Source organism: Marmota monax, unplaced genomic scaffold (genome assembly GCF_021218885.2).
Source record: "Marmota monax isolate L192 unplaced genomic scaffold, Marmota_monax_Labrador192_F-V1.1 WCK01_AAM20220418_F8-fsc00186, whole genome shotgun sequence".
Taxonomy (NCBI): Eukaryota; Metazoa; Chordata; class Mammalia; order Rodentia; family Sciuridae; genus Marmota; species Marmota monax.
Window position 1 is genome coordinate 1,211,335 of NW_026694725.1, and position 15,709 is coordinate 1,227,043.

General features: G+C 41.8%; 1 protein-coding gene across 1 annotated transcript in view; it reads right to left on the minus strand.

The window, feature by feature from the left end:
• Ano2 (anoctamin 2) overlaps nucleotides 1–15,709 on the minus strand; it is a 331,888-nt gene that overhangs the window by 239,383 nt on the left and 76,796 nt on the right. Inside the window, exons 5-7 of the mRNA XM_046424146.1 lie at nucleotides 8,474–8,625; nucleotides 6,198–6,252; nucleotides 3,495–3,546 (exon numbers count right to left, since the gene is read on the minus strand). Coding sequence (XP_046280102.1) covers nucleotides 3,495–3,546; nucleotides 6,198–6,252; nucleotides 8,474–8,625 — 259 coding nt within the window. The remainder of the gene's footprint in view (nucleotides 1–3,494; nucleotides 3,547–6,197; nucleotides 6,253–8,473; nucleotides 8,626–15,709) is intronic.

Sequence of the window (15,709 nt, forward strand, 5' to 3'; positions counted from 1 at the left end):
TCCTTTCCATTTTCTAATTTTTGAATTAGATATAATGTGAAAGAATAAATTTTTGTAGGTTTGTCACAAAAATAATAAGCAATGGTGAGGGAATTTATGGAAATAACTGTAATCACAAGTACAATCCTGATAACCTCTTTTCTCTTCATGACACAATAGGGCTCTGGAGGAATTTAACACAACTGTAGCCATTTGTGCTTCTGTTCTCCCCTTATAAACCAGAAAGAAGGGCAATAAATTCTAAAAGATCCATATTGTGGATCTTGTTCCTCATTGTTTCTGATCTTCTAAGAAAGACTGACATGTTAGCCAAAGAGCTTATAGGGACCTTGACTTTTATAGGAGGAGGTCAAACCACTTGAAAACTGGTCTTTGGGGTTCTCTGCTGAAAAGTGGAGTTCAGTCATGTGCCCCTTGTTACAAAACTCTTAAGCAGCTACTGTGGAATTAATAGAATTTTAAAGACTTGATCTAAGGCAACCCCTAGTTGATAGCATCCCAAAGTAGTGGAAATAGGGAAATAGGATTGGAGCAAGGATATCCAAGTTCTAGACCTACTTTTGGTGACTGTGACTCAATATTTGACCCTGAACGAGTTACCTCTTCTCTTTGTGTCCATTCACAGTTAGAGATGATAATTCCTGACATATCTACTTTCCCTAGGAGCAATGAAACTAATATTAGATAATTTCTGTTGATATTTAGAAGCATACATGGAAGTTAATTGCTTCCTGATCTGTGACTCCATTCCACTTTACATGTCTATTATACCACCTGCCACATTATCTCATAATTACCTGTATGCAAGTCTGTCTGCATGGCTACACTAAGGGTCCCTCAAGGGTAGAAAATAGTCAAATTCATCTTGGCATCCCTGGGATTCTGTAACATCATTTGACACATAGCAGGTACTCAATAAATGTTTTTCAATGTCAAAAAGGAAATTAACAAATTGTGAACACTACTCAACAATGACAAAATCCTAATGATGTTTGACTTTGAGACAAAAAAAAAAAGCTTCAGATCCTCAAAGGAAAAATACAACCTTCAAAATTAGAGCTAAGGGCTTCCAGGGACTTTGTGACAACCTACAGATTGTCCCCCCAAATAAACTTTAGTTTTTAAGGACTTTCCAGTATACAAAACAAACAGCTGTCTGTTTAATCTTTAAAAAAAACTCTGCAAGAGAGATATTATTTCTATTTTTCATAAAAGAAAGCTGAGTTGCAGAGAAGTTAAATCAGTTGTCCAGGAACACACATAGTCAGAAATTTACAACAACTGATGTGGGACTAGCAGGTTTAGCATTTTTTAACTAATTAGCTAAATTGAATCAACTAAATAGAATGTGCAAAGCAGATATCTAGGTGCATTAGTGCATAAAAGATGATTCAGACACATCTCTTGGACTTAGTGTCTTGGGAGTCAAAGCCATTGACATAAATAATGAGCAAGAAAGAGACTGCATTTGATGGAAATTCCAGTTAGAAGCCATTAAGGGAGAATCACTGGGTCAGTGACTTGTTCTGGGGATGGACAAGAATGAGACTGGGGAGGATGGGTAGGATATTCAGGTAAAGGAAACAGAAGGAGCAAAAATGGAGAGGTCAGTAGTCACATTAACAGGAAGAGAAGTAGGGAAAAAAGAGAGAAAGAAAATATATCAGACAGCAGTGAACATATTGACTTTGAAGTTCTAGTGAACATCTAAATGGAGGTGTCCACTCAGCCACTGGAAATGCTGGTCTGGAATTGGTGAGAGAATCAGGAATAAAAATACATGGTTGCAAGTTCTCTGTATGGTAGGGGAGAGAGAGAGAGAGAGAGAGAGAGAGAGAGAGAGAGAGAGAGAGAGAGAAGAGAAGAGAAGAGAAGAGAAGAGAAGAGAAGAGAAGAGAAGAGAAGAGAAGAGAAGAGAAAAGAGAGAAGAGAGAATATAGGAGCAAAGGGGAAGGAAAGGAGGGGAGGTACAGGGAGGCATTGGAGAAGATAACATCTAAAATGTGGAAGAGGACAAAGTCCATGAGGTAAACACAACAGCAGTTCAGCAGACCAGCAGGAAGGTGCCAACTATCAGCAGTGTGTCATCCATCAGAGGAGGTTCAGTAAAGAAGCTTCAGAAGGATATAGAAAGTTAAGAAGAAGATGATGACTGAGAAAAAGGCCATGAAATAGGTAAAGAAGTCACTAATAACATCTGAAGGAGAAATTTGGGTCAAACTGGGAAGGATAGGAGAGGGTAAAAGTCACATTAATGGAATTGAGATGTGGGCTGGTCAATAAGTGAAGGAGAATACAAGAAAACTGAGAGCAGCTACAAAAAAATTATAAAATACATCTCAGATTTCTTGACTCGTCTTGTTGACTGTGGGACAAAATGGCCTCTTGAGTGAGAGCTTCCATCTACCTGTGGAATTGGGCTGGGATAATGGTCTCTGTGCTCACTCATTTTTGCCTCATCAGCACCATGCTCCACACAAATAACAAGGCATGAAAGATTTGAGTTTAAAATGTGAGTGTTTTTTGGAAATCTGCAGCAAGATGAATACATCAAAGCAAACATGAGCAGACATAACTGCCCTTTAAGCACTTTTCTAAAATTCCTGTCAATAATACAAAACCTGTTTTAATACCTTCCCCAGAACTGTTTCCTTGATCTCAAGGCAATTCTTGAGCCCCAAAATGTAAGTTGTTATTGTTGTCATCATCATTATTTCTTAGCTTGATGGCCTTCTCCACTCAATAGACATGACTCTAAATAACACTGGACTCTTTTCAATCAAAGATGCTGCAAAAGCCAAAAACTGGTCACCACAGGGCATATTCTAAAGTTGGTTCTCCCTATGGGCTCAAAAGCTGTTTTGAGATGGGCACCTTAGGAACTGTAAGGTCATGGTCACAACTCAGGATTTCCCCTTGGCCACCAGGTATATCCACAATCCGTCAGCATCAGGGCAGACTACCTTATACTGCAAGCTCCCAAATGCTGAGATTCCTGCTTCCAAGGTATTTTCTAAAGACCCTCAAATTTGAAAAACAAACCACAAGGTAAACAGCCAGATGCAGTGGGAGAAAGCTGAACCTAGAAGAGGCACATTCAGACCCCACCATCCTTCACTGTATGATTAGTTCCTTTTATATAGCGAGCAGGTTGGACTAAAGGCCTTCTAAAATGCTTTCTTCTTAAAATTAAATAAAAATTGGCCATGTTTTAGGTGATTGTTAAAAGCTACTGGAGATGGGGCAGGCGAGGGGCAGTGGAATTATCAGGAGAAAATAAAAGTGCAAGCAGTACAGAGAGAGAGAACCTTCCACAGCCTGAAGAGCAGCCTCGGCTCCACCAAGAAACGGGGCACCCCCTGCTCCTCGGGACCCAGGCGATGCTTCTCCAACTAAGCGAAGGCAGCTCCTCCATGTGGGGGGTGCGTGTCTGCTGTTCCCTGCTCACCACCAAGGGAGCTGTTGAAAGGGCAGGGGGAGGGAGGGCTCCTTACCCATCGTGTTGTTGGCTCGAGAACAGGTGGTGCGCTTCAGAATCTCGTGCACCTAAAAGGGGACGACAGCAGAGCTGTGAACGCCTTGACCACCATGCGTCACCGCTGCCTGTGTGGTGCGCCGGCGGGCGTGGACAGCAGTGTGGGGACCCTGTGGGGGGAGAAGGAAGCCCAGCATGTGCCGAGCTCATGGACCGCTTGTCAAACCCATTCAAACTTGAATACTTTGAGAAAACAAAGAATTTAAACACACACACACACACACACACACACACCTTTGACCTCACAAAAATAAATAAATAAATAAATAAATAAATAAATAAATAAATAAAAGACTATAAACTGACTGCAGTTACAGGAGGTAAGTAAAACACTGAGGCAAGCCCGGAGCAAAGAGCGCTCTGGAGGACTGGGAGGAAGCTCCTCACCCTCAACCCTACCTTAGTCCCTAAGGGAACAGGATTTGACTCCCACGTGGGTACCTTCCTCCCTGCAGGTCCTAGGGAGGTATGCCTCCTACACTAGTCTAGAGCACATGCAGACTGGGAGCACTCAGGAGGCACAGTCAGGTACAGAGGGGCCCAGAGCCAACCCTCAAGGGCTCTGCCTTGCTTTGTCCCCTGATGGAGCCTTCTGGGGAGTCACCCCAAGAGCCCACAAGAAAGTGCTTGGTAAAATGGAAAAGGGCTGCCAGTATATTGGCCAGCGGTATTCTTATTTCTTTAAGTCACTACTGAGTCTTCATTCGGCCTCCCTAATGGAAACATAACCTACACTTCTTTCAGGACTTTCTGCCTTAGAGCATCTCTCACATGGAGGAAAGGGGTGTCCCCTGCAGAAGAATTTTAGATATAGGTGAGTCAGTGTAGAAGTAGTGGCCTCTGCCGGGCACAATGGTGCATACCTGTAATCCCAGTGGCTTGGGAGGCTGAGGAAAGAAGATCATGAGTTCAAAGCTAGCCTTAGCAACTTAGTGAGGCCCTAAGCAACTTAGCAAGACCCTGTCTCAAAATAAAAAATAAAAAGAGCTGGGGATGTGACTCAGTGGTTAAGCACCCCTGGGTTCAATCACAAAAATAAAACAACAATAAACAAACAAAAAACCTACTGACTTCCCCATAGGCCCCAAGCCTAAGGTAGGCTATAAAGAGGCAATGACATCTACTTTGGGACAAACAGCTGAACTGGTCAGTCACCAACAAAACGGGACAGAGGTCCTTGAACAAAAGTACAGGACAGAGCAGTCTCCAGGATGAAATTCAAGGTTCTTTCTGACCCTTCTCTCAGTGAACTGAGGAAAGGGCAGAAGGGGAAGAAAGAAGCTTCCAGAAGGAGGGAGGAATGAGAGAAGATATGTTACCCCATCATTATTCACATTCCCATATTCTAGCCACAGACCTAAAGGGAGTGGTAAATGAATAACTTCCAAGAGAATGGGGCCCAAGAGTGTTTAATTCTGCTTCTAATACAGTACAGTAATTCAACAGCAATAATAATTAGGAACAGAATTTATATGGCATTGTATTATTTTACAGGCACTTTGCAATTATCGGGTAATCTCCACAACACCCTATAACTCTCCCACAGTCATGGGACCCAAGCCACAGTAAGATTTAATTGGCTTGTAAGAGCATCAAAGAAAATGGGAAGTTCACACTTTTTTCCTTAAAAAGAAAAAAGGAATCATATGTCCATTTTTAACCCTTCCTACAACACCAGGCTGGGGAACCTGAGATGTTTTTCTTGCACATCCTGAAGGCAAGAGTCAAGGCCATGTTTTCCTCTGTACATTTCTCTAGTCACCTGTCCCTTCTTCCTTATCCTTTCTTATCACTCAGTTGGCAATGAGGTCCTTCTAGGTCTTTATCACTTATTTCTTCTCCAAAGGAAACTTAAGTTCTTTCCTAGGATCATTGGAATCACACTTCCATTTCCAGTGTTGTCCCAAGAAACTTCTAGAATGTCCTGGGGCCCTCCCTCTTTCTTTCCTCTACCCATAGGCTTAATGACCTCTAAGTGGTACAGAATTAACTAATGGGTAAATGGAGGTTCTATAGGGCTCACATAGGGCCACAGGGACATATGCTATATGCAGATTTTTATGAGAATCAAGCATCCTATACAATTCAAAACCTTCATGTAAAAGACAAAAAGACTATAGAAGAAGGGCTACAGTCACAAATGTGTGTCTGTTGAATGGGCTGATGACTTTATTCTTGGATAAGTTGGTTAACTAGTATTTCCTGTGATATAAATTCACACCATCATGGGGAATGGAAGGAAGGAAAATGCCTAAAGAACATAGTGGCCCTGCAATCAGGATTGCTTCTAGTCCTTGTTCTAACACTAATAATCGCTAGGATTTTTTTCAATACATGGTTTCTCAGAGCCTCAGTTCTCTCAACTATGCAAGGGGGTCACCTAATTGTTTAAAGTTCCCATCAGCTTTGGCTCTCTCTGTTTTGTGATTCTAAGAAGGGCTTTAGCAGAAATGCTCCTCTCAACCTATAGTGATAGAATTTTTTGTTGGTTTTGGCTTGTTGGTTGGTTTTTTATATTGGGATAGGGAAGCTCTTAGATACTGCACTTAGTTGCTAGGCAACTCCAAGGAAATGATGAGGAGAGGTAGCAGAGAATACCCTCCAACCACATACTCAGTCTTTCCCAAACCCCCTTTCTAACCCAGCACATCCATTTACTTACAATGCGGCTACGAGTAGCATTGTCAAAGAAGGTGTCCTTTTCCTGAATGTTGTACCTGGAGACACCAAGAAAGCAGGTGGAAAACTCATTTCATTACACTCACACTGATACCACTGCTACCCCCAGCCCAAAGCAAACCTTTTAGAAAGCAACACATCAAGATGTGTAAAACTCACACTCTCACACGGTGCCTCTGCTCTTTTTGACACAATAATTCTGAAAATTCACAGTAGGAATGTATCGTAAAGAATAAATTGAAAAGACGAAAAAAACCAAAATATTCTTTACAAAGTTATTTATCATAAAGAGTATGGAGTTAAAAAGCAATTCCAAAATCAATACAATAGATTATCATTCCACCACTGAAAATTATAACTATAAAAATGTTGTAAATAGGAAAAGATTATATGATTATTGAAAAATATTGTTTAAAGATAAGTTTTCTAAATAAAAGTATGCATGAAGTATACCTGTGCCTGGATAAAGATAGTAAAAATACAAAAAACAAAACTCTTCATTTTTCAAAAATTCATTTCATTATATTTCACAAAATTATAATTCACCACACAATTTTTAAAATAAATAAAAACTTCATTTTCTGAGTAAGAACAGACATATATAAAAGCGAAAACTCATAAAAATTATTGCAACATAAAAAAATGTAAATGGTTGGAAAGCAAATATGCTTCCCTTAAATCAAACCCATCATTTTTTTCAAATTAAATGAATTTGGTTGCTTGAGAGTGTGAAAGATAAGCATATGTATATTTCATCAATCATGTTGATTTCATCTTTGGCACTTTTATGACTATACACATCAAGTTTTAAGATATTCTTAGACCCTTTGTAGAAAAAAAAATGAATCATATAATCATTTTATAAAAAATTAATTCATTTTATGTTCGCACCATCATCTCATCAATTAGATACCAAACTCTTAATTATGCAAGGTTCATGTCTATTCTAAGTTTCATGAATTGCACTCAAAAAAGGCATCCATGGAGTGTTCCCTGTGCTCAGGGCACTGTACAGGAGGACACATATTTGAATAAAGTGCTCCCAGCTCCCCAGAGCCACAGCCACCACCTGGAGATGTTTGTCTCCAAGTCAAGGATGCAGAGTAGAGTGTGACGCTATATAGATCATGGCTGTGAAAGCTCAGAGGATGGAGAGCAGACTCTTGGATTTCCAGTGGGAAGAACAGAATTTTCTCTAAAGGAAGGTGTTGATGACTGGCCTTGTGAGATAGCAAAAAATGAAATGAATGGAGGGGTGCGGGAGGTGGCTGCTCAGAGGCCAGCATCAGCATAAATGAAGGCCCATGGCAGAGGAAGCCTGGAAGAATCCAGGGTACAAAAAGAGCAGGAGGCAAGGAGCCACCAATGCCAGGTCTGGCACAGCCACTTACAGCCTCATGACCCTGAACTGCCTCGGGAACTCATTTCTGCTCTATACCAGAAGGATAGGTACATCTGACAGGTCACCTCACAGGGGAATGGGAGGACTCACTGAGGGAATATCTGCAAAAGCCACAGCAGATACTTATGTACAGTTATTATCTAATGGGGCAAAGATAGGTGTGAAACACAGAAACTGCTCCATGACTCCCACCTCATAAAAAAGACACAAATCCTCCTGTCCTCTTTGCTTTTCCAGATCCCTTCCTTGCCTTCTCTCACTCAATTCCTTATCACTCCTGACAGCCACACGTTCCCCCCTTAGTTCCTAAAGCAGAATTAATGTTTGACTGCTGCATCTCTTACTTCCTGACCATGGGTCCCCCTTCCAGATGTTTCCCAAACAGATATTCCTATAAAGAGATTCTATTTTCTCTGGTGGGAATTGGGGACAGCATCTCCTGAGTCAATGAGTACATGAGCAAGCAATGGGAATATACAACGAAGCTTTGTCCATCCTGTGTCTGGTTTATCACATGATGCCAAAAGCCCCATTTAGAATGGGAACTGGGCAGATGGCCTCCCCACAGAAGGTACACAGGTGTCTGATCACTTTCTCATGAGAGTTCTACAGTTCATAACTGGCTGATCCCTGGTTCCCCTTTCATCATGCACAGTGGCCAAATGGCAAATGTTCCCACTGGAGAGATGCCCAGGGACAATCTCACATGGGGAAAGGGAGTCACAGGCACAGGGACCATTTCACTGTGAAACCATTCTTCCTCTCTTCTCTCCCAGAGCTTAGGCACAGAAAAGTACTCAATAATTCCTCCTCCCCATCCCCTCTTGCATGCCTGCACCTGTGGCTCCCATACTCACAGGTACATTTTCTCTCTGGAGAATGGGTAGGAGAGGTTTTTCATCCTGTTGTGACTGTGCTCTGGAACTCTGGGCTGCAGGGGTGAGCTCAGCTTCTGCAGAATCGCATTGAACTTCTTTGCAATGCTGCCTCCTGCTTTGATCTCATACATCTATGAAAAACAAAGCCATAGGTCTTAAAAGGGGGCCACATGCAACACTCAGAGAAGAATGACTTTGTGACCAAAGCTGCTTGGGACACAAAGCTGGGGGTGCAGAGGTTGTGGTGTGTGCACTCCAGATCTGGAGAAATGAGGCAATTGGGAGAAATAAGTACAGTGCTTTTCTTCCCCCATTGCTTTCACAAGGACCCTGTCTTGATTATGTGTACTGATGGAGGTGACCAGTGTAGAGAAACAAACAGAGACCCAACTATCTGTATGACTTTGTCACGTATCCTAAAAGAAAATGCATGCCCACTTAGTTATGGTCACCCTATCCTCACTGGACAAATGCATATAGAAATAAATAGATAACATTAGGTGCTTAGCCAGAAGTAGCTTCAAGCTCACAAGAACTCAGCTATATAGGTAATATTATAACCACATTATGATGAGGAAATTAAGACTCCAACAGGTGAGACAAGACAATCAAGGCTGCACAGATACTAATGGGTGACAGAGCTTGGGTTTCACTCAAGTCAACCTAATCCCAAGTCCGTATTGTACAGCTATGCCATGCTTCTGTGACCATCTGGTACCACATTCTTTGTGTTTCTCTCAAGGCATATCTATGTTTAAATGAGTTTGCCTTCAGAATATTAACATTCAATGAGAATCTGTCTGGAGCGGTGCAGCACCAAGATAATCATTAATAATCATAGCTTTTTATAAGCACAGAATGCTACTTTGCTACATTATAACTTTTGGTCTTTCTAATTTGTAAATGTAGTAATTGAGGCAGAGTTTTCACTTCTAACGGCAAAACTAATAAATTAATGATGGTCACTTTTTTTTGGGGGGGGGGTGGGTACTGGGGATTGAACCAGGAGCACCAAACTACATCCTCTATCCATTTATTTTGAGATAGGTTCTCACTAACTTACTGAGGCTGTCTTCAAACTTGCAATCCTCCTGCCTCAGTCTCCTGAGTTGATGGGATTACAGGTATACAGCACTGTACCTAGCAGCCACACATTAAAAAAAAAAATCCCTTTCAAGATGTAGCATCTCTATTCCCACCCTTCCCCCTGGAATTTGGGAGGGTTTCGTGGCCACTTGACCAGTAGAGTACAGTAGACTATGCCAGCTCCATCCTTTAAAATCAGCTGCTTCTGCCTTATCCCTTGAAGCCCTGAGCCATGCTATAAAGTATCTATAAAGGAGTTCCAAAAGGATCAGAGGCCCAGGCTTCAAGCTGCCCTACTAAGCATCAGGCATGAGAGTAAAGACCCTTGAACTCCAAGCGACCAGATGACCTCAGTTGATACCATATGGAGCAGTTGATACCATATGATACCTAGCCTACCTCTGCTCAAGTTCCTGCCCCAAAAGTCATGAGATATAATACAATGAGTGTTAAGCTACTAGCTGAGGTTTATTTGTCATCTTGCTATAGATAACTGGAACAAAAGTCAACATCCAGATCTTCTGACTTGAAAGTCTGCTTTATCATGATAGACTCAAGTTGCTGGAATCTACATGGGCAAAAAGACATGTACAAAATACTTATGAGCTAGGCTGAGATAAAGTACATCAAATATTCGCAAAGAGCTTTGGGGGTTCAAGGGAAAGAGGCAGCACATCCAGTTAAAGAATCAGAAAAGCATTTCCAAGGGGATGCATTCCAGCTGGGTTTAGCAGATGGGGTAAACTCCTTTCTATTATAATTTTGTTCTTTACATCTAGAGCTGTCTTCATGAGTTCATAGTATATTGCACAGTAAATGTGAATCATAATTTATCTAGCTATCTACCCAGCAATGGACATTTATCTTGTTCTCTACACATTTTACTTCATTTTCTATTAAAATTACCTTGTAGATACTTTTAATGAATAAAGCTTGAACAGATATAAGCAAAGACATTGCAGAAAGACAAAAATAAAGCAGAGGAATTTAAGTTGGATTTCAGGAGACTCAATGAGTTTGCCATAGTTTGGACCTTAACTTTTCCCAAAAAGTCCATATAACGAATGGTCTTGGTTGAGGTGTGGCATTTTTGGAAGCTGATGAAACCCCTAAGAGGTAGAGAGGTTTTTAGGTCATTAAGATGTGGGAGGTCTTCAGGTCATTGGAGGTATGCCCTAGGAGGGAATTTGGGGACCCTGTCCCCTTCCTCCCTCTTATTTCTCTTCCCAGTGATGAGGTGAGTGTTTTATTCCACCAAACACTCTGTGTTGATGTGCTGCCTAGCCACAGGCCAAAGCAACAGGGCCAATCAATCATGGACTGAAATCTCTAAAACCATGAGCCAAAATAAAACTTTTCTCTTTGTAAGTTGACTAGCTCATGTATTATTATACTATAAAGGAAAGCTGATGAACACATGGCAACTTTTTTGGTGCACGGGGAATATGACAGTCATGGCAGAAGGGCAAACTGAGGCCAGCAGATGAAGATCCTGCTGCACACGGCAACAAAAATTAAGCAAACAGTCATGGCAAAAACATACCTGTGAGTTGAGAAAATATTTGAATGAGTTTGTGTAAGAAGAGGGAGCCTGTTTTCTGAAATAAGGGGAATGTTTACTTCTAGATGGCTAGAAATAAACTATTCTTCTTAATAAGGGTCTCCTATGTGTCTGGCTCTCAATGTACATAAGTGCTAATCTTGAAGATAGGCTGCAAAGCCAAGAGCACTGAAGGACATCAGCCAAGATCATGCAGACAGTGCAGACCAGTTAATAATCATTGGGACCTTGAGCCTATGTTCTCAACTGCTTTATGCTACTGCTTCATTTGCCAAAATGTGGATATCATGGAGGAGAACACTGAGAAACTTACAATATTTCCTTTGTTGTTATAAAGATCCTGCCAAATCTCTCCTTCACACTCTGCATTGTAAAAAGCTCACCTCTCAGGCATCTCTGGTTCTGGAGGGAAAAGGTGGGAAAATGACCCCCTCATACTGTTCCAGAACATAGCTTAAAGGTTATTGGGGCAAGCACTGATCAAGTACATGTCCTGCACTGAAACTACAGTGTAAACCAAACCCACAGCCATTCTTCTCTAAATGTTATGAATGTGGAAACTAAAGTTTCAGAGCAGAAATGAAGCTGGTAGACTGTCCTCTTCATACCTTGGCATGACAGACTTGAACCAACCAAAGGTATTTCTACTTTGTCCACATCTCTACAATTCTATCTCTGATGTCCCGGTCTAAGGAACCTCAGCTACAGCAATGATTAAAATCCCTACATCTTTTCTCACTTAGAGCTTTTATTGTTTTTTAACAATAAATACACAAAATGTCCAATTAAATTTGAAATGCAGATAAACAATAAACATGCAATACACTATGCACTATGCAATACACTAAAAAATTATATTAGTATAATATTTTTAGTATAAGTATGTTCCATTCAGTAACGGGGATGTGTTTAAACTAAAAAAAAATCATTGTTTATCCAAAATTAAAATTAAATGGGTGCTATGGTTTGGATAAGTGTCCCCAAAAGGGTCACATGTAAAGACTTCATCCCCAGGGTGGTACTATTGGGAGATGCTGTGGACCTTGAAGAGATGAGGCCTAGTGGGAGATTCTTAGGTCATTGGTTAGTGGCATGCCCTCAGAATAGATTGTGGGACTCTACCTGTCTTCTTTTTCTCTCTCTCTCCCTCCCTCGTAGCTTGAGACATGAGCATGCACTCTAGGTCTCACTGCATCTGGGACTGAACCTTCAGAACCATAAACTTCTGTTTACTTCATAATTAGCTTGTGTCAGGTATTTTATTATAGTGAAGGAAAGCTGACTAATGCACTGGACATCATGTATTATATCATGTATATAACTTATCTGGCAACTGTACCATTACTCACCTCCACACTAGAGCCAGAGTGATATTTCTGAGGCAAAATCTAATCATATTGCCTCCCATAAAAAGCTTTCAATGGTTACCCATTACTTATAGAATAAAGACAATTTTTTTTAACATAGCCCATAGGACCCCATAGACGTCCCCATATTTACCTTGTCCCACAGTCCTTTGCTCCCTGTTCCTTTGTAGCCACAGGCCTTTTCAATTCTTCCTACATACTGAGCCCTCCATATGCTGCATCTCCTCCCTCCCCCTTCTTAAACTCCATTCACATTTGAGGCCTCACTCAAATGTCACTTCCTGTGAAAAGCCTTTCCTGGCCTCCAGACAAGGTCAAATCCTACCTTCATGGTATATCATGGGTCCAAGTTCCTTCAAAGAACTCAGCACAGTTTTAATTTTTATATTTACTTGAGAGATTATTTGATTAATTTCTAGCCGCCTCCCCATTAAACCATAATCTCCATGAAGGCAGGATACCCCAAATGTCCCATCTTTGAATGAATGATAAATCTCTGGAGAAACAGCACTGACAGCAGTGGTTATGTCACTGGAGGAGTCCAGGCTGAAGTCTGAGCACCATAAGATGATTGGCCTTGGTAGAAACTAACCCAGCAGGGGAATAACGCCAAAAACCTAAAGCCTCTGGCTGGCTAAAATGCTTCCCTTCCTGTCCCCACCAGGTGCAAAGGCACTCAGGAGCCCAGCACAGCAGGGACCAGGAATGCCTGCATTGAGTTGGTGCAGATTTATGACCCAGCAATTGTCTCAGGGCTGTGTTCTGGCAGAAGGTTAGCTGGGACTTCCAAGCAGTTCCTGAGCCTCAACTTGGCAATGAAGCTCGTAGAACTTGCTTCAAGAAATGAGTTAAAGGCAGTGGGCTCCTGTGCTATGTCTTTAGTGGGACCAGGAATGAAATCTGATTAAATTTTGACCATTTCTTGATGGGGGATGCTCCAAAACACTGAAGGTGATATTATCATCTGCCTTCTGGAAAATGTCAAGGGTGCGAAGTCCTGGATCCCACCAGATACCTCAGGGTAACATCTACTTCATAACTCCAAACAAGATCCTACAGGAACCGTCTCACCAGATTTAGGGTGGAAAGAAGTTTCTCAGACTTCAAGGGCTCTCTGGGGAATGGAGTCAGATACAAACCCACAATAAAGTACGTGTAGCTGTCTCCATGTACAATATCACGACACCAGGTTTGGAAGGCAAGGAACCCTTTTCTTACCTCCATACGTTTGTATGTGTTGCATTTATTTCTGAATAATGAGCAATCACAAGATTATTGGCCTTGGTAGAAACTTCCTCATTCTCTTTTTTTAAACCTGGATAATTCCTACCTCTCCTTCATTACGAATGCTTAACTATCAATTTTCCCAGGAAAGCTTCCTTGCCCACTCACTTCCTATTGTGCATCCTTGATACCCTGGGAATGAATACCTGCATCATAAAATTTTTCATGGTTCACTTCTCTGTCTCTAATTCTTAGTTTATTGGCCTATCTCCCCAAAGGACTGTGGACTTGTAAAGAGCAAGGACAGCTCCCTATGTGCCTCACACCGAGTAAGAACACAGTAAAACATTCTGAGTGAACGGCCTGCATCTTGGTTCTTGCCGATACTAACTAGCTGTGTAACTATGGGCAAGACACTCTCCCCTTTATTTATTCACCTCTCAGTAAAGAACTGGAAATTTTCCACTCCCTAGCCTGAGAGAGTAACAGGGCCAGATTAGATTTACCCTCTCACCTGGAAAAAAAACCACCCAGACAAAATACATGAGATGATGGTTTTCAAGATCCTGAACATCGGGCAAAAAGGGCAGTGACGAATCACAGTGATCAATCACACGTGAACCTTGTGATTGCTCCATGTTCCTGCCTTGGGAGGGGAAGAGGAAACAGGGAGAGCCCTGAGTTGAGGAGACAGAGCTATATTTCTGGGGAGACTAAGGAGACTAAAATTCATAGGACAGGGTAACCAAGAGAAGAGAGGGACCCAGAGAACCCCATAATCTGCAAAAGGTCCCCCTTGAGTATTCAGTAGCGTGGATGTGAAGAAATTACCCCAGAATGGAGAAAGAACAATCTAGAAGGACTGGGAATGGCACCTATTCGCCCTGGCCAGATAGGAAAATTCCATAACTCATGGGACACTGGATGAACTCAGGTTTACTTAGCAGGGGCGGCTAATTAACCTTCGAGTAAGCATTGCTCCAGGTACACTTAACAAATCATAAAAGGGGGAACTGGATTAAATGGCTAAAGTACTGGCAAATCTAACATTCTATTACTTCAAATACTTAATGAAAAAGAAACATTTATTCACGGAACAAACCTTTCCAAGCACCTCCTGGAAGTCAGGTCCTAAGCCTGGTGATTCCTTGTGCCAAGTGCTGGAGAAGCACAAGGATGAAAATGACCCCTGCTGCCTGCCCACTGTGTCTAGTTCCTCCATGGGCAGCATTTCACGGGGGACCCTGAAAGCTCTGCAAGGTGGACATGCCAGCCCGTGCGAGCTTCTCTAGCTTTAGAAAAGAGCACTAAGGCTTTGGCAGAGAATTGCCAGAGTCAGTGGTAGAATCAGGCTTGGAACCCAGGTTTCCCAGCTCCTCCTCAGGGCTCTTTCCTTGGACATTCTGCCCTTTGATCTTTGGCAGAGCACCACGAGAAGGAAGCTCCTCCTTCAGCCCCCACCAAACCCAGCAGCCCAAGCTTTCCTTCTGCCTCCTGCAAGGGACCCAGAGAGGCACCCCAATCTCCTTTATTATTATTAATACAATCAGCAGTGGCATTGTTATTACTGTTATTCTTGGACATCAGAGAATTATGAACATCCTCAGAAATGGCAAGACACATGTTAGCCAGCTGTTCCCCATTATGCCCTCCCTGGGTACATGATACGCCTTTCATGTGCTTAAAATCATAAATAATTTTTAAAGTATGTTGCTCTTATTTTTTATTCCCAGGCTTAAATGTGGTTCTCATAAAAGTTCACTTTGGCCTCACTGTCATAGTCTGAGGGGTTTACTGAAATTTCTCTCTTTTTTTTTCCTTACTTTTTCTTCCTCCTTGTCTCCCTCAGCCTCTCCCCTCCAGAGGGGCAGAGCAGTGTGGTCTAAAGACTGATTTGTTTCCTCTCTGCATTAAAATCATGTGCTTTTCTGGTAGGCAGAGAAACAAGAGTATAGTGATTTCTATCTTGGATGGTGT